At 38.6% G+C, this 27,553-nt stretch overlaps 1 protein-coding gene across 1 annotated transcript in view; it reads right to left on the reverse strand.

Moving 5' to 3' along the window:
• The window catches only part of LOC103149021 (cadherin-23-like), a gene marked incomplete at its 3' end in the record, with an annotated part of 72,139 nt that overhangs the window by 13,323 nt on the left and 31,263 nt on the right, over positions 1–27,553 (reverse strand). The window contains exons 4-6 of the mRNA XM_007568033.2: positions 19,296–19,438; positions 19,026–19,073; positions 18,692–18,784 (exon numbers count right to left, since the gene is read on the reverse strand). Coding sequence (XP_007568095.2) covers positions 18,692–18,784; positions 19,026–19,073; positions 19,296–19,438 — 284 coding nt within the window. The remainder of the gene's footprint in view (positions 1–18,691; positions 18,785–19,025; positions 19,074–19,295; positions 19,439–27,553) is intronic.

A 27,553-nucleotide genomic window follows, 5' to 3' on the forward strand; every position in this document is an offset into this window, starting at 1 on the left:
GCACAAGACATCTCCATGTAAGGATGCTAATGTGAAACGGTTTTATGAAGAAGGAAATCTAACCAAAGCAATTGCTAAATGTTAAACTCAGCAAGTCACTAAATTTAAGTGGAAAACCAGAATTCCTGTTAAATGAGATTCCCTGGTTATCTACCGTTTGGACACAAAGCACAGAGATAGACTAAAGGGAAAAAGCTGGAAGCGACTCAGAAGCAGCTGTGGCAGAAATGATGAATCAACAAAAGCACCTACATTAATCACTAGGTTACACTCAAAAGCTATATTTCACATCTGAAATTAGCTTATCAATTATTCACTGATTCACTGCACTAAACGCCCTTCATCTGCATGGTTTCTTTTTTAGCAAAAATGAAATTTTATGAAAAAAAAATCCCTAGAAAACCCAGAGCGATGGTTAGCTTACTATATAATATTGCAATCACATCCATGCTCACAGATGTGTGCACCAGGAAGAGGTGATTCCCAGACTGCATTGCATCCAGTGTAAAGTTTGTTGCAGAGCAAATTATGGTGGAGCCGTTTTTTAAGAGTCGGGCTTCAGTGAAATGAAGATTTTCATGGGTCCAGTTTCGTGGGAACAGTTTGATGACGGTTCCCTCCTGCACACCAGTGCACAAAGCAACGTCCATTAGGACAGAGATGAGGGATGTTTGTGTGGAACAACTTAATCCTCCTGCACATTAAACAAAACTTTGAACTTTCTAAAGCTTTTCTATAATAGATGAATATTTATTATATTATAGAATATAATAGATATAATAGCTTACTTCCTCAAACACTGACAATCAGCAGATGTTTGCTCTGTGTTGGTATTTTATTGGTAGAATGGTTTTGCCATATAGTTTCATCTCTTTACATTTAGTTTCTTAGTCTGTTCTTGTGCTGCCTGTACATTTCAACAGATGTCCTGAGATTATTATCAGTATTTTAGTTCTTTTGTCATGTTAAATTTTCCCAACTCATTGCCTGTTCCTTGTTTCTCTCATTACAGCTTTTCATTAAGCTGAGTTCAGGTTCCTGTCTGCCTGTTTTCTACACTTCAAAATATCTAGTGGATTAGTTGATGTGCTTGTTTCTGTGATATATAAAGATGTCTGACATTTTGTTCAGGTTTCTGTCTTCGTTTTGTTTTAAAGTTTTTAGAAAGGATTCATAATATTTATGGGAAAAAGAACATGTTTTATAGACTGAAATGTACTAATTATTCTTTAGACTCCAGGTGATTTTTCTTTCTGTCAGCCTGACCGGGTCGTTTCAGAGCGTAGTTTGTCCGTTACTTTGATTTCTCTCCAGTCCTCTTGAGTTTTTTTCTCATGGTGCTTCTGTACTTTGAACCTCCATGAACTAATTTCAAGCTTGCTCCTGTTTTTCCAGACCTGTGATCATTTGGGTCCTTTCTTTTCAGAACTGACAGTTAGCCTTTTCTTGACGATTCATTTGACCTCCTGTAGCCAATAGATTTCTGGTAAATTGGTTGGGAAGACATAATGCCAAACGTACAGTATTATGGACAGAGTCTTTGTGTACTGTACAGAAACTGATGGTAAAAAATGTTTCCCCATTATAACCTCCTTTCTTTCCATCTTGCTCTTGCACTTGTTTCCGCCTGGTCCACTCGTTGGCCAGACGGAGCAAATTTCTGTGGAAGCACTCAGCCGGGTAAAATGATTTCTCACCATCAGACAGCAAAGGGAGTGAGACAAGGACAGCCTCGCAACGAGTTTGTCTGTGTGGATGTGAGCAGAGATAAAGAGAAGGACAGTATGCGTGAGAATGTAGAGTACTAATTGGTAATTGTGTTTCAATCACCGTTCCATGAGATAGCGGACATCTTGTAAAATCGACATTCGGTTTTGCAGTGTCTTTTTGGTTAGGAAGGACCAACGATGTGTGGTATTTAAGCGCCTAAATGTTAGACAATCACTTCAGCAGATGGAGGGTCTTTCTGTGGCAGAGTACTTTCTGTGTGTACGGACACAGAGGCTTTTATCAGTAAGGAAAATAAATAACATTTTTATCACCTAATCAGTCTTCTCCACCAACTGCCTGACCTCAGCCCCCCCTGTCAGTACTCATGGCTGGCTGCCTCCAAAGAGCCGGAGCTGTTTGTTTAAATGTAAAGGTAATCAGGCCCAGCATGCCGCAGGGATCCACCGAGCCAGAGAGAGACAGATGGGTGGATCCCAGGGGACGGGTACAAGGACGGGCCAAATCAGCAACTTCTGTACCCTCTTTCTATCAGCTGTAGAGTCTTATCCATATCAATTCAGAACAAAGCACAGACTGAAATACATGGCCAAGCTTTACTGACACAGGTTAGCATTCAGCTACACTCACTGGACAATATATTAAGTACACCATGCTGGTCTTGCAGCCTTCAGAATAACGAGGACTGCTGATGATTCAAGACGGTGTCAGAAACATTCCTCAGAGACTTTGTTGCTGCCGAACTGTTGGAGTGACGCTTCACTTCATTAAATCCCAAAGTGCTCTGTTGGATTTAAGCCTGGTGACTGTGGAGACACATGGGGTGCAGTCAACCTATGTTCAACAAAACCAGTTTGACATGATTTGAGCTCTGTGACTTGGTGCATGGTAGAAAACTTTGTTTAAAAGAACAGCCAAGAAATCAAAAGAATTAGAGTCTTCCAGATCTTTAATTACTTGCCAACAAGGAGAGATGTAGAGTTTTACAGTTGGTAGGTCAGAACGTTCTCTAACAAATGAAATGATCTTGCTTATATTTATTCCCTACATGCTTTGCACATGTATGGACAACTTTATCTTTGCAAACTGTCGTCTCCAATAGGACTTGAAGTTTCTGCATGCTATGAAAGCTGCAATGTGGAAGTTCACTTCAACCGTCAGGACGTCACCTTACTCTGAAACTAGACTGTCTAGAAGTATAGTCAAAGGGCAACAAATCAGTAAATGATAAGTCAAATCAATGTAATCAGTAAATAATGATAATTAATAAATAATTTACAACAGTACATAACTCTGCAGGATGTAGCAATCAGAAGATGAGTACATTATGGACAAAAAGAGACAGAAATGTTCAGTAAAAGTACTGAGGATATCTGTGGTATGTAAATACTGCTTGGCTGGTACTGAGAAACTTAAAGTGACAGGAGGACATTCCTCACAAAAGATATAATGGACTTAAATTCTGACCCGATAATCTGATCTAAATCTGAAAATGAGACTAACCAAACAAGGCAACATTTTTTTGTTCTTGTCTGACTTTCTTATGCCTGAACAAACTGCAGGCTCAGCTTCCTGTTGTTGGCTGAGAGGAGAGCCGTCTAGTTTGGTCCTCTGCTGCTGTAGCCCACCTGCTTCAAGCTTTGACATGTGGTGTGTTCACAGATGGTATTTCACTTCAGTCGAGAACATTTAGTGAAGCTACTGTTCTCTTTCCAACCACTCTGCCCATTCCTCCTAACGAAGCTTTACCTTCCACACATCACTCAGTGGTTATTTTGTCTTTTTTGGAGTATCTCAGAAGCTACTCAAGCTCTGAAACACCCAGACCAGCTGGTCTGCCACTGGCAGCCATGCCACAATAAATTCACCTAAATCCTCTTTCCATGCTCAGACCGTTCTGAGGCACTTTGAACTTCAGCAGTCACCTTCACTGTGTCCAAAAGCCTTAACACATCAAGTTTCTGCCAGGTGATTGGCTTATTGCTGTTCATGTTGAACAACTGAACAGATGTACTTAATAAAATGGCAGATGAGTGTTTATTGGCCCGGATCCACTTGCTGCTACATCCAGAACCAAGCAGCACATCTTTTTGCACAGCTTTGTGACATAATCTGTCTCAGCAGCTCATTCACAAACAAACAGCACAGATGAGGCATCAGCAGAGACAAAGTGTTGGAACCTGAAGTGTTTTAGCAGGAGGCTGAAGGTTTTCTACCAAAAACACCAAAATGACAGAATAAAGTGACAGTGTATGTTTTTAATGTACTGCTGCATATGATAAGCCTTCATAATGATTATTTTATTTATAAAGTGTTTTCAAACAAAGTGTTGAACGATTACAAGGAGATAAAATGTCAATAAAAGCAGCACAAACAACAGGTGTAAAATTAAGGAACAAATGACAAAGTGAACAAGTGAGTCTTCAGCTTTAAAACCTGAATTAAACTGAATTATTTACAGATTAAAAGTTATAAAGATTAAAATATGTACTTAAAATCAGCCTTCTTTTACTTTTAAATGTCTTATTATTTTTATACTATTAATGAAAAGGCCACTCTAGGCTGGTTTTGGCTCCAGTTGCTCTCTGCATGTCAGGTTTCCTGCTCACCCAGAGCAGAACTTCACCCATTCACAGCCACACAGAGTAATTATTCACTATTACATCTGAGGCATAATCAGGATTTTTTTTCACATGTTAAATTTTAAACAGAATTTAACATGCTAATAATATTTAGTGGATTCCAGGACTCATTTAAATGTCAGGCACACTTTAATGGCAGAAAGGGGTAATTTTTACCTGCTGTGATATTTCTGACTTCTCTTTTGTAAAACCAGCAGTGCAGCACGTTTCTTTTCTCTTTTGTCTTGTTTCTTCTACTTTGTTGGAATTACCACCAACTTTCAAGAGACAGTAACCTTTTAACTCTAGTGGAGCACAAACAGTGATACACATACTGTTTAAGAACTGCATGCTTTTTGCGATGGAACGATTTGCATAAATATAGGCAGTTTTCAGCTAAAGCCATGCATAATTTCGCATTTTGAAATCGTCAAACTGTGTCAGTGCTGAGAGTAAACACATTTTCTTGGAGTCTCAGGTGCAACTTTGTTTCCAGGGCTTTGAAACATTCGATCGATGAGCAAACTCTGGTCTGAGAGCGTTTTCTCAGCTGGATCAAGACAACAATGGGCTTCATTTTATGAAAACTTTCTTACCTAACGAGAGAAGATAAATCTGAGAGCAGAGTTTAGGTGCAAAGGTTTAGCTACTTTAAAAACAAGGGACAATTTACTTTATTCAAGGTTTGCAATACAATCTATGGTTAACTTGTTCTTAAACTTTTAAGTTATTTTGTATATACTATAGGTTTTATAGAAACTTATTATAAAAAAAACATAGTCATTTAGTTTGAAATCAAGTTGTAAAAGTAGAAGCCAAAAGTCTTTGCAGATGAAGGTTCCTGATACGAACTGCAGCAGAACCAGAGGGAGATCAGGAGGAGGTTTGGTAAAATCATATAATGATCATCTGCTTGGGGAAAATAAACCTTGATGAAGTCACTTAACTACCTGATGAATAAGGTAAACTATAAATGATCAAGCTTATTTTCTCTTTCTCTGGAAGGAAATCTCTTTCTCATAATGTTTCCTATTCTTCACCATTTCTCTTTTTAAAGAAGTCATTTTTTAAAATAGAATTGAATGCAAATTAGACCAGAGCTGATTATCATATAAACGTCTGTTGCCTGGGGGGCTGAGAAACTCTGGGCTTATTTATTTATTTTGCCATATTTTTCACAGTTGCCCATAAAACCCAGAGTTTAATCAGTCCACAGTATTTTTTGAATTCATGGAGGATTCAGGGACCAGATGAAGTGAGGCCTGTAATTTCTGTCCATGGACGTAGCTGGGCAGCTTGTAACGTCGTTCATGGAAGAATTTAGACTTTGCAACCGAGACACCATCATATATGCTGCAGCTGTAAGGTGTTAACTTAATTTTACCTTTTACACTTACATTTCAACACATCTACTTTAAAGTAAAAAAAAAAAAAAAAAAAAGATTCCCAAATACTCTGTAAATAAAAATCAAAATACAAACGTGATCAACATTTTTGTCAGAACTGATGCAGATTATTCAGACCAATTAATTATCCTGGAACCAAACACAGGATTTAATGCTCTGTATAACTTACAACACCGTACAAGATGAGTGTTTCTGCTTCATACAAAAGCAGCTTTCCATTTGCCAATATTATTGATAAGCCCATATGGATGAAGTATTGATGTCAACATAAAAAATGTAGTGAGCTGTAGGGCCTCATCGCCTGACGTGTTGTAAACACAACATAGCAGTTTCTCTATAGCAGGAGTAGGAAGAGCTTCTTTCTATTAAAACACACCTTCACATATCAATGTCTCGACCATTGGATCTTTACCATACAGCCTTTATCAGACTACAAACCTTCTAAAAACCTGGAAGCAACATCACATCAAATGCTTGGCTCACAGTCCTCTGCTAAGAAATCTGTTAAACGTAACAGAGTTTGAGAATGAATGGGGTTTGTACTGAGGAGCTCATGAAGTTCATAAATGACAAGAATTACTTGGTTTCTAGAGAAACTTCTGTTAGCAAATCTGAACCAACTGGAGTAAATGGCTTAGAGGAAAGGTAGAGATGGGCGTCATCTGCATGAAATGAAAACTGAAATTAAGTTTGTGACAAATGTTGCAAAATAGTCAAATAGCAAAATAGAACAATGAGGAACACCATTAGTGGGTTGGTTGCAGTTTGAACATTTAGGGTTTTATTGTAAACCTGCTGGAGGCACAGAATGTCTATTCCTCTCAAAACTAGCAAACACACAAAGAATTTTAATCACTTTTCATAAATTCATTAATATGAGAATTTAAGTGAGCGATCAAGAACATGCTAAACACATGAACTGGAAAAAGGGTGTGTCTAAATCATTTTATGAGGTTACGCAAGAAATCCGGAGGGAATACAGATCATAAATGATATCAGGAGTTTGTCTTCTAACATCAGAGAAAAAAAACGTAGCTGTGCATTTCAATCTATTAAGGTTTATTCACAAAGAGCAGGGAACCTGGATGAAAATGTTGGTCCTCATGTCAGAGGAACAGACTCCAACTCATCATCTGAAGCTTGTTGTGCTTCATCAATAACTGAAGACATTTTGCTGAGCAGCAGGTTATATTATACTGATCTAGGTGGAAAACCAATGTCCAGCATCCGGACGATTTTCTTTTCATAGCAGATCCTGATGCCATGTGTACAAACCCTGGTATCCATGGTAACACCTACATGTTATCCAACAGGTCCATGAGGACATCAGTGTCATCATGACGGCCAAGAGGTTTTAATAAACTATGTAGTGATCAGGTGTTAGATTCAGACTCTATCAGTAAATACTCTTAAATGTGTGGTTGGTATGAAGAAATTAGTATTTTACCAAATTTGTTCTGTTCTTTTTACTCTTTTATTGCTGGTTAACAGATACGTAAGCAAATGGAAAAATCACAGCATGAAAGGAATAATTGTATCCTTATTACAGCAAACTCAACTGAAAATGACAAAAATCATTTCTGGAAAGGAAGCATGTATCCCATTTTTAACTCTACTCATTTTTCTCCCCCTCTCAATTATTAGGTGGCAATGTGTTGTCAAATGAAATGACATCTTATTGATGGGACATGGCATCCGCTAAGAGGAGCTGGATGAGCTCAGACGTGTCAGAGACTCTTGGCGTCTTTCTCAATCCTCTTTGCTCTTCAGACTTTCTGCAGTTCCCTCATTCAGACGAGCAGACTTCTGAAATTACTGCTGCGCAGGTTTCTAATAAAGTATCTTTATTACAATCTACAGGGGTTCATCTCTTTAGTTAGTCTTTTAATTATTATCACCACTCGTGGTTTTTGGCCCCCGCCACTCAAATCCACTTCTAATCTACGTTTTCTCCAGGTTTGGTCTGAACAGACGATGGAGGGAAGCGGGGCAGCGGCTGTCAAATGAACAACTTCATTAATTAATGTTGGAGACATCCCAGAATGCAAAGCTGAGGAGAGGAAAGAGGAAAGGGATTGTGGGTAACGAGAGTTAACATTTGTGGCTGTTTCAGTTTAATTACGATGAATGAGAAAATAAAGCATGACATTAAGTTAATACTCTCCCTTTTGGAATGATGAAACTTGACATATGAAAGATTTTTATTGAAATCATATATCTTCTGTCTAACTGGGTTGGCTTTTAATTTGACAGATTACAAACATTTAGCTGGCTAAAGTGAGAGTGAAAAAGGAGAAGCAGTTTTACTGCTTAGAAATAATTTACGGTGGGATGGAGCCTTCCCACTTCTGACTCCAACAGCGGACATGTTGACAGCTGCATGTTAATGAGAAATTCCTGGATAGTACAAGCCTTCTGTCTCTTTTCAGTCCTGCCCACTCCTCCAACTCTCACTTACAGCTGCGTTGTTGAGTACATGAACATACTGACAAAACAAAAAAGCTTGTCTGTTAGGACAATCTCTGGGTGGTGGAGATTATTGTTCCTCTGGCAGATTAATCATTTGTTACAGTTTAAGTTTTTTACCAACAGCAGCAGCAGGAGCTTCTTTGCGTCTCACTGTAAGAACTGACAGGAAATAACATTAAAACTTCACATTATCCTACCTTACTGAAATGAAAACCAAAGGACACAATAGTTTGATAGGTGAAATAGACTTTTAGGGTAAAAAAAAAAATTAAATAGCCTTTATTTTAATATTTGAGGTCAGGTTGGAATATTCCTGACAAAACGGGAGTTTATAATAACAGAAAGTTACATGATACTGTTTTCTTTTAATAAGGCAACAGTCCAAAGCCCTTTTTATGCTTTGGATCTTTAAAAATAACTTTTAATTTAAAGACTTTTGCCAAAACAAGAGAGGCAAATTTAAACTATTGGCAGCCCAGTAGTTTAAATTTGCCAATTTTTGCTCCCAGAACAAAAAGTTTGAGTTGATGACATTTCTGTCATAAAAGGCACATGGGGAGAAAAAAACATGGGAAAAGAATGGAAGTTAAGTAATCTTAAAATTATTACACAGTTTTAATTAAAACATGTTTTATATAAACTTAAAAATTACTGTCCATTTTTATAAATCAGCATCTTTAATCTGCTCTGTAGTGGAGGATGATGAAACGATGAAGCTCTCAGACTCATCTGACTGTGCACAGACTGACAGCCTGACAATTAAGCAGATATTTGACAAAGATGGGCTGAGTAGGAGCATAAACATCTGCTAAATTAAATAGTTTGGAAGTTTGCTGTGATTCCCACTTCTGCCTGCTGTGACCTACTTTAACACTGTCAAGCCTAAATCTGCGCTGTTAGCTGAATAAAAGACGTAACAAGGCTTTTTAATTGTTTTCTAAATCAAAAAAAGGCTATAAATATGGACTGAGGGAAACTTTAGACAGAAATAAACAAGAATAGTTAAAGGATTTGTGTATTTAAGTATTAGAAAAAGGATAATTAGGCGCCATATGGTATAGAGCAGGTGCAGCAGTTAAAGGAAACTAATATCCTCAGTGCAGTGGTCACCGGTTCGATTCCCGGCTTCCCTCTGCCCGTACTCCTGCCTGTCTACAGTTAAATAAAAAAACACTAGTGCTGAAAACACTTTTAAAAAGCATAAAGTGGTTTGATTAAATGGAGAATTGGCAAAATTAAATAAATAAAATTTAGTTGACCAGTTTTCCAGGCTTTTCCCCCGAGGAAAGACCATTTCCTCAAAAAACGTCAAAAAATATATTCCACCCTAACAGATTTCTTCTGTTTTTCCTTTTTTATAAATTATTATTTTAAACAAAACCATTGTTATTTTCAAAGATAAACTTAGTGTTTAATAGACAATCTTTCAGGGGACAAATATCTTTTCATGCCATCAACCCAAGCAGGTGAAAAATACTGAGACTGGCAGGAAGCATGTCTGTCTTTCATGTGAGCAAAACCTTGTCTGAATTCACAACGAAGCCCGCTAAGAGTAGGAGAGAGCCAGAGGCAGGGTGCAAGTGGCCAAGGTGGGGTGGGAAGTGCACACTGGAAGAAGGGCAGAAAGGGAACGACAGCTTGATTTATTCAAAAACATGAGTGAATCAAACTTTAATGGCGTTTGGAGCTTTCCGTTCTCCCTCTTCAGTCCGAACTCCGTCTTTCTGTGTGCGCCTCCTTCTTCCCTCTCTCCCTACAGCCTCCCCTCTCCGTGCGCCTTTCTGTCTCTAAAACACACTTTGCTCACTCATAAACACCGCTTGCCTTCCTGACAGCCAAATCTGCACCCATCACTGTACAGAACCAAAAGCAAGGTGCTCTTCATGCTTAGCGGGATAAAGTAAATGACAGAAAGATAAAGAGAGGCAAAGGAAGTGATTTACCTTCACGAGTGACAGCATGCATGATGCGCCGGCAGTATTTGTTGCATTAACCTCTGGACTGGAAAGGATGGACAGAAAAATAGTTGTACAGGGCAAACAGTGTCTTTGACAGCTCACTTAGGCAGCCATTTGCCCCGAAGCGCTGACTTTAGCCCAAAAATGAATCATCATTCATAAGAGAGACGGCTCTCTGATTATATTCTCTGTTCTTGCAAAGTTTAATGACTACTATGATGGAGAAACTCTTTCTGCATGAAATATGTGAACAAACAGCTGGTTAAACATCCTGGGACTCAACAAATTGGCCATATGTAGTCTATGTGTATTACCTACATGATGGGAAAGTTAGAGTAGAAGTTTGATGATCCTGTGAAGGATGATCAAGAGGAATTTTGTAATCAGTGCTGTCAGAAATAATGATGTAGCAGATGGAAAGAAAACCTGAAAAACCACTTTAAATGGAATTATCAATTGTCTACATATTTGAGAATAAAAGATAAGGTGAGGAAAAACCAGGTGCCACTGAAATCTGGAGAAAAGATCTGGAGAAAAACTTCACTTATTTCTTTCTGTTGATGACAGATATTATAAGCAGGGCCAAAGATGAGCAAAATACCGACTGCTTCCCATTTAAGCCATTTTTCCTCTTCTTCCTTCCTAAATCCCTCCATCCCTCCCAACAGACTCGCGGTCTTAATGTCAGGGAGAATTCACTCTGAGGCCTGATCCTGTCAACCAGGCGTCTCTCACTTCACTGCATTCAATCCCACTGCTGGAAGGAAGAGTTTAAAATAATTATCAGCAAAATCGAACCTTGACTGCAGAGGGAAGTGTGTTTGGTTGTTAATAGAAAACATTAGTTTGTTTTAATCCAAAATCTTATTTTGTTATATTACAACCTCAAGCTTCAAAGTGTATTGGGAAGTCATGCAAAGCTGTGAAGCAAAGTGTTGATTTGTAATCATTTTTATTTTAAAAACAAACACTAATGGATTAAAACCAACTCTAAGATGTCCAAAGCAGAGTCGACAAAGACTTCAGCAACTAGACGTGCAAAGCATTTCCCTAAAGAGTTGCAGAGTAATGGCTCATGAGTGGAAAATAAAATGCTGAGGATCATGCATCCTTTTCTGTCGTCACAATTATCCAATGTTTTGCTGATCTTGTCCATAAATTAAAAATGAAAACAAAAGAGTTCAGGGAGTTGAGAATATTTTTGCAGAGTTCTGTCCATCCAGTTAGTATCACAGATATGTTCTGCCTTCATATCAAAGAAAATGTTTTGAACACCAAACACACATTTCAATGTTCTCCAGAAGCTTTTGCAAGAGAAATCTTCGAGCAACCTGATAAACAAATTACCTTCTGATATGGTGAACTACTAAGGTACAGGGCATGAGGCTACCAAAGATTAGGGATTGAATTTTAGCTTTTAGAAGCAAACAAAGGCAAAGAAGAAAGGAATATAACAGATTCATCTATGTTGTACCTGACAGCAACAGAGGGCACATCAAATAGCAGGTGCCTCTGTTATGCTGCCAGAGCCCACATCAAGCCCTAAACAACTCATTCAGAGGCATAATAGAAGCTCTCAAACTCTCTGCCAATATTGTCTGAAATAAGTGTGTGTGAGTGTGTGTGTTTGTGAAATGCTGTTATATTCAACTCTGATTTTTGTTTTGCAGAAAGCAGCAGCCAATTGTTGGGGGGCTGAAATGATTCTGCTTTGAATTCATCTCTTTCCCAAACCGTTTGCACATCGGCAGCACCGAGCAGAACCCAAAGCTTTAGACGACAATAAACTTAGCGTTTTCCGAAGAATAAGGTAATGTAACAGTAAAATATTATTGTGAAAGCTATTAAGCCAAATGAAGCAACATTACTCCTGAATGCGAGGCTTTTCTTCCTTTCAGTATCTGACTTTCACCCAGAGAGTTTCTGCATTGTGCAACAGGGTTGAAAACGCCGGCGTTAGCTCAGAACAGCTTACCGCAGGTTACAGAGGGACAGTGAGATACCACTAATAGAAAATAGAGGCTGAGGAGAGATTTCTTCATCTGCCTGACACACCTGAGAGACAGTAAACAGATAAAGTTTAGTCATCTATCAGTTTGGAGCCTCAGACCGACGGGCCTTGCAGCAAACATATGAAATCCCTCTATGCACGTTCCATAAAGACTGTTGAAAAGTCTGCAGTACGGTGTTATATGGGTCATTACTGCGTTATCGAAGGCTGGAAACCTCAACACGTCTACTGAAGGGAACGATGGAGGCGATATTGACAAGAAGATACAACCAGACAGAACTACTTTTTATTTTAAAGTATAAGTTATGGTATAAGGAAATACTTTCAGAGTTTTGCCTTCAGCTGGAGTTTCAACCAAAATGACAAACACACTCAGTTCCTGCAGGAAAATAACATATAAAACCTTTGTGTTATTTTAGGAACTTTAAATAATTGAAGTTATTTTTTCAGAGGGGAATGATGACTCGACAAACAATAATTAACATTTCACCTTCACTTATCTAACGACACGTTTTAATTTGGGGCCAAATAACTCAGTCTGATTGGATCATAAAAAACTTTTTTTTTTCACAAAATCGATACTGAAATCCCTCGTTAAGGGTCCAGTTAAAGCCCATGATGACAGCAGGTAAATGTTTGATCTGAACTGTTTTTAGAACATCAATATGTATCTCATAAAAGTATAAAAGTGTAAAACCTCAGACTAACAGAAACTGAAGAATGGTGTGAAAAACTATCATAGACAAAACTGTTGGACATCTGTTGAAAAACCCTCATCTTAGAGCCACTCTGTCATTTTTAAATGACATGAGATGCAGAGTTGTTGGTGTTTGATCCCCTCAGAGTGGCTCTAAGATAAATGCCAGCTCCCAGTGGGAGTGTGTGAGGGTCAGCCAGCTGGACGGACCTGCATGTAGGTAGATGGGAGGCTGTTGGAGCTGCAGCAGACTCACAGCCGGCTGAACAGGAACCTTTAGCTCTGCAGATGGTCGAGTCGACTGTCCCACTGACAGAATATGAAACGTGCATATCGGCATGTTTTATGCTCAGTCTGTCACTCAACATTGGCTTGGCAGTGGAGCGAAGGCTTTCAAAACATTATTTCTAGTAAAAGTTGTCGCTCTTGTTTTTTCCCAGTAGCTGCTGGCTGCCTGAGGATGTGCATGCTGTAAATCTGGGCAGCTCATTAGCAGTGACAGAGGAAATGTTCGCAGCCCACCTGCTCCCCTCCACCCTCTTTATGGAGCCACAAATTAAAACCACATTAACACACAGACTGCACTGCTCACCTTCATACTCACATTTCTGTCTGCTCTCTGCTGCACAGGCCAACCTCTTCACACACTCACTATGGGCATGGTGACTTATTATTAATTACAGGCCTTTAAAGATGCATTTGAAGCATTCCTTGCACAGGGGGATGATCGCAATGATCACGTTTGAATTCATAGAGAATTTTCTCTAACATCAGGTGATCATAATTAAACATAAAACCTCAAACATGCAACTAAATCACCGTTAATGTAACATTAGATGTTGCATTAACATTGAAAATGAAGAGTTTATTTAAAATGAATAGGCAAAGATCCAACTTTAAGGCATAAATTCTCTAAGTTTGGGAACCATCACCAAATTTAGATACCAATCTCCAGGTGTGAGCCTGAACATCCACAGACTGACGTTAGCCTGGTTTATCCAGTCCAAAACCATGTGTGTTTGGATTCAACGTCTGGTTGAAACACTCATTTGTTTTAACTTAAATTTTAGCCAACTAGTTAATAAACTTTATATCAGCACAATGGAAACAAATTGTGAATGGGTGATTTTTTGAAATTTCTCCAAGCATAAACTATATGCTCAATATGTAGTTGGTGCTTACATTTTTGAACCTTATTAATAGAAAAGTGATCAAATATCCAGTCAGAATAAAGAAGCTTGATGATGGTAGCAAACAGAATGCTAAGAGAAATCAAACATTAATGGTCAAAATGGTAAATGATCTGTAACTGTAGAGCGCTTTATCTCATTAAGAGGGCACCAAAGTGCTTTACATTACCTCCAGTTATTTACACACACTCAGTCTGTCAGCAGACTGTCCAGGAATAGATAATATACACAATGAATTTAAACCAGTACAAAAAGTTCTTGTTTTTCTAATTCATCGCTGCCGTTTGGTGACTGATGTTTTTTCTCAGTCACCAACTGTTTTTTCTCAGTTGGTGACTGTTTTTTTCTGCAGGAAAAAACATGCAGAAGGAGAAGGGTCAAACATTTAAAGCCCCACGTTAACAAGGCCTTTCTGCCCGAGGTAAACTTCTCATCAGCGCCGTGGCTCCCGTCTATCGCTCCACGCCAGCAAACAACATACTCTGCTATTTTCTGCTTGCCTCAGTCAATCTCCTATTTTCTGTGACATTTTAGTTGTGTAAAACCACATAATTTGAATTTCTTGCCAATCTTTCATTCATGCTCCTTCATCTCTCACATCCGTCATCGTTTCCCCTCTTTGTCTCTGATGTGCTGATGGTGTTCTAACCCCAGTTACTGTGGCATGTCCAGTGAGTGACAGCGTGATGAAGTGATGTCCCAGCATGTTTGCTTTGCCTGCTAGAGGTCAGCGGGGGTCACAGAGGTAATGAGGCCATAAAAATGCAGGTACAGAAAGTCGTGGGGAAACCAGATAAGGTGCAGAAAAGGTTAGAGGGAGATGAACAATGTGCATTTGTCGACTTCCCAGTCTGTCAGAGACAAGTGGAAGAGCTGCGAAGCTTAATAAAGGGCTCTCAGTGCACAGATTGGAATTTGTGCTGCATTATTATTGTGACACAAGGAAATCAGAACGAATTTGCCGTGTCTCGTTTATCAAGCAAGCCAGGCACGCCGAATCATTTAGACTTATGAATAAACATGTTGCACCTGCAGTATTCTGATACAGTATTCAAATACGCAAAGTCTGCGTGTGTGATTATGACTGTTCAAGTTAGAAAATGCAGATGAGTGCAGTATTCTAGGAGGAGATGTTCTGACCCACTTCAGGTTCTGAACAGGTCCTCAGAACCATGAGACGTTCATAGGTCATCTGTTCAAGTCAGTTCTCAAGTCTCACAAGAGTAAAGTTAACATTTTCTCAGCAGATGCATGTAGTTTACTGTATGCATCACCTTTAAAAACAATCTGCACAGGTACTTCTACTTATTATTTATTGATAAATAGATTTTAAATTCAAAGAGATCGAGTAGAAATTCGTTGCTGTTGAATATCAATATGAACAAACCAGGATGTACTTTAATTTTAAAGAACTATTAATGTACACTCCACTTAAATTGCATTAAATAGTATTAAGACTCTTCTGCTCACTTTGAGTTCTAATATTTACAGGAAAACAAGGAGCAAATAATCTGATAATAAAGGAAAAGTCAGGGTAAGTTGGTGAAAGGAAAAAACGCTGCGTTTGTGATCAAGTGTAATAAAAGTTACCTTAACTTTAAAGAAGCAGAAGTGCTTTGTAATGATGCTCACTTAGCACTGAGCTAAATCATTTTCAAATTACCTGGAGTCATTTATTACAGAGTGAACTTTAAGAAGCATCTGTTTGGCCATTCTTATGATGCTACAGCAAACATAAAAAAGTTGTTATGGACCACACAGTCAGGAAACACCCACCTCTGCCAAAGTTGTAATCTGTCACTGAAATAGTAAATAGTGTTTAATGGCAGCACTAAATAAAAACAGAAGAACTTGGAAACTGTTTCTCACAGAGAAATATTCCAGAAAGCCTTTCCTTTTCTCTACTGATGCTAATAAACTGCACAAGCACTGACAGATATACTTCTCCTGTTTTTGGCCATAACTTCAGCTGTATAAATGTTTACAAGACTGATGATTACATAATTTGTCACAGAATGATCATTTTATCCCTACATTCACACGCTGCCTAATGTCAACTACAGGCTTTTGAAAGCAGATAATGCATGACGGACGTCAGACTGCAGCGGTAGTTTTAAAAAGGTGCAGCTGTCAAATGTGGCTTTTTGAGTGGAGAATATTGCTAAAGAGCTGCCATCCAGCTCTAGAATGTAATTTAAGAAATGTTTCTGCCATGAACATTCATGAAGCATTCATGAGCCGAGGCAAAGTTTCACCATGTGTCTCCATGACAGATCAGAAGTCACCACACAAAGACTTTAGTGTTTTATCGAACCAACACTTAGATAAATTATGAATATTCTGACAATCAGAGTCTGCCAACATCTCCAAATACTATAAGATATCATGGCTGACACAAAATGAAAGGATGGAAAAATATATCAGCTTCCTGTAGCGTTCCTGTTGCTGCTGCACACCTTCCACTATTCTCAATGTTAACAGAAAAATATGATTCAATTCACAAAAACAGACATCCAACACGTATTCTTCCACCTGTACCACTAAACTTGAATAAAATCTAACTGTTAAAGTTACTGGTATTTATGAAATATGAGTGTCCAGTTTATAAAATCGTTAGTTAATCATATATCTATTTACACACATCAGTTATTTGTCTGCAAGTTTAAAAAATAAAAGTAAAATCAGCCAAACTTTGTCCTGCAGAAACACAGTGGATCCCAGATTACTGGGATCAGACCAGTAATCTGGTCCAATCTGAACCATTATCGATTCTTCTTTTAGTCTGATCAAAACCTTCCAATTTCCTTTTGGTGAAATACTCAAAAGTCAGATTTCTTTAGCCTGAGAACCAAATGCATCAACATTAGAAACTCATATTTTCCACATAATCAGACAGCAGAATGTTCACTGACATGTTTCATTTGAAGCTTAGTAAAAGTAAAAATCAAATAAAGACTGGAGAAATTTGGGCAGTTTTCTTTTTTCTGGATTAAAAACAACCAGAGTGAATTTATTATCCTAGGCGCTAATTGGCTGCAACCTGTAGAGTGGAAATAAGGATCAACATGGATGTTAGCTTCTGTGGTAGCGCCAAGATGGCTTCCACTGTACATACTAAAGCAGTAACATTCTTGTGGATACTGGGTGTCCACTCACATTTTTCCTTTTTGGTCAATATTTGTAATATTTAGCTGTTGAATTAAAACAAAGTTTAGAAGAATAGATTTGTAATTGTTACAGACAAAAAAAGAAAAAGTTGGCTAAATTTGAAACCTGATCAGACCTCAAATAAAAAGTGGTGCATGTCTAGTTTTATTCAGAGTGGGATGAGTGGAGCTGCTGAACCAGCACAATGACTGCAGCTGAGTCAAACTCTGATTTAACATGACCAGGTCAGAAAAAACGAGGAACTGGCCTGAGAAAATCAGTTCAGCTGTGGGTGATCTAAACAGCCTCATCTAAATGCTCCTTATTTCTGCCATTTATGTGTTTGACTTTATGGATCAGGGAGAGGAAAAGCCAGTGGCTTTGAAGATTTGGTGAGGACTCAGAGAGGTATGTGCTCAGTGTGAGCACAACAAGACGTGGGGGTGTTTTGTGTGTAGATTCAAGTCCCTGTTTGAAGTCCTTCACTTCACTCTGGCAATTACTTCATATCAAGGATTAGATGGAGGAGAAAGCAGGGAGGAGAAACAGAGGGGAGGAGGAGGGAGGTGGCAGGAGGAAAGAGGACAGAGAAGTTGGAGGAAGCGTTACTATAGTGCAGATTAAGGTCTCCGCTGCAGGGAGGCTTTTCCCTTTATTTAAAGGAGGTTATGCTGACGGTCTAAACATGAGCTGGAGGACAACATCTGCAGCAGAAACGGCTCCTGGGTTTTGAAATCATTACGTTACTTTGTGTTAAAACTTTAAAGCTCCTCAGTGAAAACATGTTTCTCGATTCTTTTCTCTTTGGTGCAGAAACTGGTTGGAAGTTGATCTGTTAACTGATGTTCATGTTTGTGTGAAGTGGAGATGAAAATCAACTATTCAGACTATCAACATGGAAAAGACGCAATCAAAACTCAGATGGAGATATATTATCACATGTGATAAATGATAAGTTTCTGTTTATGTCTTAGTGAAGGACAGAACGAAATGGAAAACCTTTGATTGACCCGTTTGTGGTGCATCCACAAGAAAAAGACATAAAACTTCAGATATTTCATGAATGTGAGATTAACTTCGAAAACCTTTACAAAAGCCATATATTGTAGCAGAAAGACTTCAAGAGGCTGCATGAACTGAGTAGCACATTACTGTGAGTGAATGTAAAAGTATTGAATGGGAAGCTGTCATTTTTCACGGGAAAGCAAAAGAACAAAATGTCCCCCATGTTCCGACGTGGCTCCGTACAAAGTGACAAATATGGAAAAGAATGAAGACTTTTATCAGACAACATACATCAGCATGAACAGAAATGGGACTTTTAACTTTAATCTGTCTTATTTAAAATATTGAACTTAAATTTTATGCAAGAAGAACTTTGGATAACTGCAGATAAGAGAAATGAAACATGGGCTCAGATTTTTGTTTATTTCTCCATATGCAATTAAAGTAAGAGTTTCTTACCTCAGGGATTTGAACCGTGTACGGCTGCCCATGGAAGTTTGGTGCGTTATCATTCACGTCTCCAATCTGGATGTTTACTGTGTCTTTCACCACCTGAGGGAGGAGATCATATATGCATCAAGCACAAAACGGCTGGACTCAGACTAACAGCAAAAAACGGTGCAGAGGGAATTATAAATTATCAAGGGGAGCGTGGGCTGGAAGTCAGTTGATTTTTGCACATAAATTTTGTTAAGTGAGACAGATGAGAGAGAAACGGAGACGACTTGTGGTCAGGCTATATTCACGACGTCAGCATGTGACATGAAAATCACAGCTCAGATCTGCCTCGTACCTCCTGAATGTCGCTCACGTAGAACTCCACCTGCATCTCTGACTTGGTCTGGTGCAGAAACAGAGACATCAGCATCACATTTCCATGGAGACATGACATACATGAAGAGAGCAGAGCAGTCAAACAGAAAAGCATGTTTCAGAAAATAACTCTATGTGCTGCTGTGCTGCTCTCTGTTATCACTGGAAAATTTACCCTCCATCTCATATTTTCCAAACGTTCCTCTCTATTCCCAGGTGCAGAACTCAGAACCATGTTTGCATGTTTTACCTCACGGTCGAGCTGCTGTCGAAGCCAGACCACGCCCGTTTCCTTATTCACAGAAAAATACTTCATGGCTTCTTCTCCCGAAACGCCGTATATGAGCGGCTCCCCCTCCGGATCCGTCGCTTTGAGCTGGGCAACCGAAGAACCTGCAGGGGAGGGGCAAAGGTCAGAGGTCGCGTGGGGTAGAAGAATGTTTCCGTTTGTCTGGTTGACATTTCCCATACATTCAATAATAATAAAAGAAAACTGAAAGAATTTGCATTAAAAGAAAAAGTTCTAAGAAAATCCATTTTTTGAATTATTTTTCTCACTGAAAGTGGAAATCATGATTATGATAAAAAAAAGAAATGAACGTGAGTAAAACAATCAATTTGTGTTTTTTTTGGTTCTAGAGATCAATCAATCAATCAATCAATCAATCAATCAATCGGCATCAAATGTTTTCCTTGGTAAACTTTCATTAACAGTAGGCCAGTTGTTTCTTTTTCCTGTTCATTAAAAAGCATCAAAACTGTTTTCAGTGAATAACTAGTTTACAGGTGAGGGCTTGTGTGACCTTTGGCCCCTGGGTCTCAGATAGACGTGGTGTCCAGGTGAGTCCAGGTGAGAACACCTCCTGCTTGGTGGGGTCAGGTGTCATGCAAGCCGGGTAGCAGCTAACTGTTAGCATGGGAATGCTAATTCCCAGTGGTATAAAATTATTTTGTAAAATGGTTTTGTTAAAAAAAACAAAAACCTAAAAGTAGCTTACATGTCCACAGGTAACAGCAATGAAAATTACATTTTTCTAAAATGAAACTTCTGCTTTATCAGTCCTTTCTGACTCTGCAAAACTCTTAAGTAGTCACACATCTCACACTGCTGAGGATCTTTGCAGTGATAAAGATAGTTCATATTTTACAGGAGTCCAGTTAATTTGTCAAAATTCAATGATTCCTTTTGAATTTTCAGAACACGACAGAAACGGACAGAGAGTCAAACCGTCAGCTAAAAATGCAGTTTAATGAAAATAAACATGAGAGAAAATCTCTGAGGAATCCTGACACTGGACAGTCAGCCTTTTCCTGATAGATCTTCTTAAATGTATAGATTGTAAATTCATCATGTGAATGCTTGTATGTATGTTCATACCTACACCCCCCCGCCTCTCTGAAGGTACTTAGTCAGACAAAAGAAGTGAAGCCAGACTAAATCAAACCTGTCAGTCGAGCACCAAACCTCTTAACACAGCAACCAATTAGGCTTCACAATCACCCTCCCCTCTCGTTTTATTAATACACTCCATTTTCCTATGAAAGGGTGGCAAAAAATGACTAATTAATATAACGATTTATGAACCCCTTTCATTGCAGCCTAATGAGATTTATGCAAATTCAGCAGCTTTCAGTATGAGTTATAATTTGGTTGAAGACGTTGCAAATTAAGCATTTTACTTCGTAGTCATCAATATTTTTTTCTCTCCTTCCTTTGGGTTTCTCAACTATAAAATAACTATCTGCTTCTTGTGAGTAGACATGCACTTAAGTGAAAGATTAAAAATGGTGACTTGAGGGAACAACAATGACAAAACTGAGAAGTTTCCAATCATCTGGACAGATTCTGATTCAATTAGATAGAGTCTAATCCAATCTTGACTTTGATTGATTCAGTTTAAAATGCCAGTTGGCAAATAGATATCTCAGGAACCCAGGAAATGGACTTTTCCTGGGAATGCATGTGGCAGTGGTGGAGAGAAACAACTCTCTGTTAACCGGAACAAACCTCCAGCAGAACCAGGGTCAGAGTGTTTCATCTGGCAGCTACAGGATGACAAGATACGCTTTATTTTCTCTATTTCCTTTTAAAACATAAAGCTTTGAACTTTAGAAAGCCCAACACTTTACTGAAATGTTTGAGTGTGAATTAGCTGAATTGAGAAATCCAAGAAGAACAGAGCTTCCACTTTAAGAGTGATTTCTTCAAGAACACCGAATCTGTGCAAGAAAACTGCATCCAAAGAAGATCAACAGTCTGACCAAGCAAAAAGTCAACAAGCTCCAAAGCAGTTCACTAATGTTTACATTAGTTATTATTCATGCATTTAGGGGAAAGGCTGCCTTTACTTATGCATTTTTATGTAAATTACAAACAAAGCAAACAGCAGTGAACATTTATAAGCCAGTTCTGTTTGTGACACGCAGATTGAAAACACTGTTCACTGAAAGATGGTGATTAATTTGATGCATATCAAATTATCACAATTTTATACACATTAATATAATTAGATTACATACATTAATGCATCTGGCAGAGGAGGGACAAAGGTGAACAGCCAGAAGAGAGCTGAAAATATTCACGTCAAATATTGATTTATCGGGAATATTTAGTTTCACTTCGGCTGTGATTTTGGCTAAAGAGGAAATATTTGAGCCTGGAAACAGATTTGATCTGCTGGCCTGTATGGACATGTTGACATGTGCTTGTATTAAATGAAATCTGTTTGGGATTATAGTGCATGGATAAACAGAAAAGCAAACACAGATCATTGATCACAAAATGTAGGAAACTGTATTATTTTGTGAATTTTCTCAAGAATGAGTTTCTGAAACCCATCTTGTCTTTCTCATCTCGTTTGGTGAGAATTTGCAGGCAGAAAACAGATTCCTGTAACGAAGCAGGAAACCGTCCTGCTCTGACCAGCAGTGAAGCATTTATGCGGAAAAGGCTCCAAAGATAAAACCAAACGTAAAAAGAAGAGCTGCATGTTTTCATTTGAACAGGACAGGAAGCCCCTCACAGATATCGTCATAGTTACCGTGTGTGTGTGCACAGCTGATATTCCTCTAATGCTTATCTGTAACACTGAGACACTAAGCCCTTTTCTCTGACAAATGATGGTATTTAGCAGGAAGTGATGCCGGTACTACTGTTATGAATGATACAGTGAACATTAATGGCCGCCCCTACCCCTCCACTCTGCAACACTTCCTCCATGACAGGAGCAATGGACTGCAGGAACCATCGTTCAACTTCCCCCTCTCTCTCCTATTGTCCTGCGAACCCACAGCTTCCTCTGCAGTCTCACACCTCCTCTGTGAACACAGCAGAGCCACGGCGAAGCAGCAAGCACATGAAGCATCTGGGGGAAACTCAACATTTTGTGGACAGTTTATCCTTTCTTTGTTTCATTTACCCTTACACATCACAACCAGTCTGAACTCTCATTCAAAGTTTATAACCTTCAAAGTATGGTATTTGTGCAGAAACTTGCAAAAGTACATAACCGTCAACAAGGAAGCTGTGTTGACTCAAGAGAGCTGCAAATACAGATGCAATCCTCACTTTTAAGATTTATTGTTATAAAACAATTTGGTAACCAGAAATATTTTGTATTTCTTTGTTGGTCCATCAGTTAAAAATCTCAATAATGTTTATGGCATATTGTGCAAGTCTGTCTAACTAATGTATGAATTAGTAGCAAATGTGTTTTTCATAATATTTCAATGCTGAAGAAATTCATCTAATAATATTAGGTGTAAAAATGAGAACAACAAGAAACCAGTTCAGAATCAAAGGGAATCTCCCAAAAAAGAAGAAAGAAAAAATGAAATAAATGTGGTTAATACTAAAAAAACATTAGTTTCATTACTATTAGTTCCTCTCAAAATGTTTGACGTTGAGAGAGAAACTAATTCTTTTTTTCATAAGGATAAAAAAAAAGACTTAAAAAGTAATACAGCTGAAGAACTGAAAAGCGAAGAGCAAAAGACAGAAAAAAGAGATGAAAGATTTGATAACATGCCGACAGCAACATGTGAAATTCGTACTTAGTGCTAGCTTACAGGAGAGACGGAGCAGGTAGTGGAGGGGAACTAAATCAGCCGCCAGAGGACATCAATCCCTGCTGGATCAATAGCAGTTGCACGCGTTAGACGGGGACTAGCCTTTGCCCTGCCCCGGGGCCGCAGGCTTCTCAAACAAAAGCGGCTGTGGGCCAAACGCCCGTTTATTATGTTGGTGACATCTCCAGACCTCTCGTTCATCTGAGTTCTGATTCACTGGGACAGGCGCTGTCAGCTCTGCAATTTCAGCCACGCTCTGAATTATGGCCATGAATTTTATGGGGCACAAAAGGCTTAATGGGTATATGGGCAGTGTTCAGCTGTCTACCACTGTGGGGACAAACAGAAGAAAAGATGAAGCCACCTCAGATCAGTGTTAAGTCTCACTGAGAGCCCAGGACTGGATGGAGAGCAAGGTGATCCGAACTCGGTGGGTATAAATTCTTGACGGATCGTCTCTCACTCAGGGCCAGTCAGACTTGGGGCTGAAGTCATGCAATCAGGAGGCTGATGAGTCAGTGTGGTGCCACTCAAGTTACTGCACTGTCTATCTGCTGACAAAAGAGAGCCTTCAAACACATCAACAAGGCCTATGTGGAGGAACACTTCCTCACATCAATCACTTTTAAAAAATTCACATAAGCAAACACACTCTTCAGCTAAGTTGCAGGATGAGCTCATTTGGTAAGCTGCTTTTTCACCATGGAGTGGAGCAGATATACAGATTAATGGGAACAAATGAGCATGTGATGCTGGAAAGGATCCGTCATGGAGGGTTTTCCCATCCGACACACGGAGAAGTTGAATGTTTGGAAAAGTGGCTCTAAAGCAGAACTGGGTTCTTTCTGGAAAATTTGATAATCAATGAGAAAAAAATCATACAAAGATGAGAACATCCAGACAGCAACAAGGATAAGATACTATACATTTATCAGTTTTACATTTTCAGGTTCTTGTTTAGAAAAAACATCAATGTCACATTTTTTGATATTCAATATAGAATCAAATACACGATTAAAATGTTAATTCTGGACTCCTTTCACAGCTTATGTGAGAATAAAACACATTTTTTAAACATTTTTCAATGTGTAAAAATCACTATGTTATCTGCATACATTAGAACATTAGCATAAAGTTGTTATAAAGTGTAAACCAGCATGTCACATTGTGGGGCTCCTACAGGGCAGTTAATGAAAGATGATTTGATCAAACACTGTTTTCTGTTTGATAAATATCATTTAAATCCTCTAATTGTTTGGTGATGAATGAACTTTCTCACCATGTTCCCTCAGATATGAGAACATACGTCTGGCATTTAGAAAGCAGCCAATCCCGAAGCTCCATTAATATTTTCTTTGGCGTTGATTGGCTGAACCCCGAAGACTGGAGATAGGTTAGGTAGTAAATTAGCTTCTGTGGTTTCCAATATCTGAATTAATGCATATTAAGACACATAAAACTGGTAGTCATAAGAGTTTCAAGTATTTGCAGTCTTTAGGTTAAATTCCCTGACCCTCGTGAATATTAGGGATGCACTGCACACTTACATAAATTAAAAACTTTAAAACACACAATAACCATATAACTAAAATGTTATCTTTAGTAAAATTTTCCTTCGGTATGTGTCTAAAGCTTTCTCTGTCATGGGAGGCCCCTTCACTGTCCACTTTTAAAGCTCGTCTTAAAACCCATCTGTTTTACTCGGCTTTCAACTCCAGCGGGATCTAGTTTTAAATTCTGTTTGTTTTTAAACTGTAAGAGTTTTCATTTTCTATTTTTATTTTTTTAACCCTTTGGGGACTACCCTTTGGGTACATTAAAACCCTTTGTGTTTTAATGTACAGCACTTTGTATCAGCTTTGGTTGTTTTAAAGTGCTTCATAAATAAAGTTGGTATGGTAAATAACTTCACTTTTCGATCGTTGTGTCATGAACTTGAGAGTTAGGCATCTTCCTTATAATACAGACTTTTTGTTGCCTTTAGACAACACAGTCAAAAGACAAGACAATGTTTTGGTGTGAACTTTACACAAATATTCTTCACTGAGCGAAAATATAACCTGGATATTAGTACTGATCAAGCAGAGTTCACCTCTGAGCTGAAATTTTCATCATTCACACCAACATATGACCCTTAAGTCAACCCAGCTCCTATGGAGCACTTTACAAGTAATTGAGGAGTCAGATTTCATCAGGGGATTTAAGTCATTCTTTCAGGCTCATCCTTTTAAGACCCTCTGTGGGGGCATGTGCATTATGTCCTGCTTTCCCCACCAGTAAAACGCACAATAAATTAATCTTTCTTCTATTCCTTTAGAAATAAGATGGAAATGAGCTGAAATCAACTCATCACTACTTTCTGGGCCGGAGGTGCTGTGAGCGCTCTTATTGTCTAAAGAGTTAGGTTGCCTTTGGGAAACCACTTAGACGTGGAAATAAACTAAGAAGATCCATCTGGAATGATAATGGTCCAGTGGCTGGAAAGAGTTTGAACATCCATTTCCATACAAAGAGAGCTGTACACGTTTGCATTTAGGGTGAATCTCTTACAGATGAAAAATGAATATTAGCAGAAAATACTCAGAGAGTGTAGGGTTATATAGCAAATAAAAGTGGCAGGTTGATTATGTTTGTAGGTTTATATTACATGCTACCAATGAACAAAATAGTGCAATAACATGTCTTACATGATATGAATAAGTCTCTGTTCCTTCACAGATTTATTCTTTTCTGCCTCTTTCTTCTCACACTTAAAATGTCTCAGATCAAACAAAGTTAAGTAAGTTAAGTTTTCTGATGTCTGTCTGCCATGTAGAGTCAAGAAATCATTTAGAACCGGTAGAGAAAATGGAGGAGGCCAAAAGATTTCTAAACGTAAGCCCACAGACTCGTATCCCCCGACTTTTCCGAGAGGTCAGAAATAAACCCAGAACAGCATCTATGACACAGCAGGCCCCACTTGGCTCAGTTAGGGTTAATACTCATCATTCAAGTCTAAACTGGGACATAAAACATCTGGATTATCCTCAAGATTTTAGGGGAAATATTTTGTGGAGTGACAAGAAAAAAGTGAAATGTTCTTGCAGATGTGCTGACCATCATGTCTGGAGAAAAAGGACATCGCAGTGAAATCTGGCGGTGGCAGTATGATGGTCTGAAGCTGTTTTTCTGCATCAAGACCTCAACAACGTGTAGAAACTTATGGCAACATAAATTATTCTGTCTACTGGAATACTTATGATTTAAGCTCCAGCACAAAAAAGTTAAATAGGTTGATAATGATATGGGCAACCCAGCAAGTCTACCTTCGATTGACTGAAAAAAAAAGAACAGAATGGAGGATTTAGAGTGGTCTAGCAAAAGTCTGGACTTAAAACCAGCTGAGGTTCTGTGGTACTGCCTTAAAACAGCCGGTTAAGCTCCAAATCCATCCACCACAGCACCAGCAGTTATTAGGTTTAAGGGGTAATCACTGGCTTTTATAGCTTTTAAATGAAATCATCATTTCAGTTGCTTTTTGTGTTGTCAAGAATTAATACTTCTAGATATGAACTAAAGAAAAAAACTAAGCTGCAAATTTAAAACAAGTAATTGCAGTCCACTTTTAACAATGCAATTACAAAAGCACATTTGCTTCTAATCTTTCATCCATTAATTGTTTTTAAATTCATGTTCTTCCTATGGTGCGGGTGTGTGTAGGTGTGTAAACATCCCTGTATTTGTGACATCAATAACTGGGATGGCAGAGAGAGAGAGACAAATAGTGCCTTAGGTGTGGCTTTTAGTGACTCCTGTGTTTCAACAATGCACACAGTGAGAGTCCTTGGGAGGCCGTGTATTAATCCAACAGATTTATGACTAAATCTGTCATGGATGGGTGGAGAACACCCTCTGCTATTCCTTTAGCCCTTCTAGAGTGAAATATACACCTTCAGAAACACACAGTCAAGCTCTTCTGTTATGATGTAGGACTGTCCACTCGACATGAAACACACACGTGAATGTAAACACCAATATGTAGAGAACATCACATTTTTCATCACCATCTTTACCATCTCCAGGTTTCCACTGCAGGCCTACACCAGCAAGTTACTTATATGTGAAAAGAAATGTTTTTCACCACAATGACACACTTACACAGAATGGAAACATTACTTAGATGTGTAAATGTAGACAAATACCTTAATGAAGCATATTTTTTTATTAAACTAGTGGAACTAGACATTTAGCTTTCTACTGATCCAGTTTCCAGTGACTCTGTTCCTATCAGTGTAAAAACTTGACTGTTGTGTGTGTGTGTGTGTGTGTGTGTGTAACCATCAGACAAAGGCAGTACAAACCAGCAAAGACCTTAGAGAATCCATTGTTGCTACCTATCAATCTGGGAGAGGTTATAATGTGATTCTGAAGTCTGTCATTGCAGAGGAAGAAAGATTATTC

This window comes from Poecilia formosa, unplaced genomic scaffold (genome assembly GCF_000485575.1).
Source record: "Poecilia formosa unplaced genomic scaffold, Poecilia_formosa-5.1.2 Scaffold216, whole genome shotgun sequence".
In the NCBI taxonomy this organism is placed as follows: domain Eukaryota; kingdom Metazoa; phylum Chordata; class Actinopteri; order Cyprinodontiformes; family Poeciliidae; genus Poecilia; species Poecilia formosa.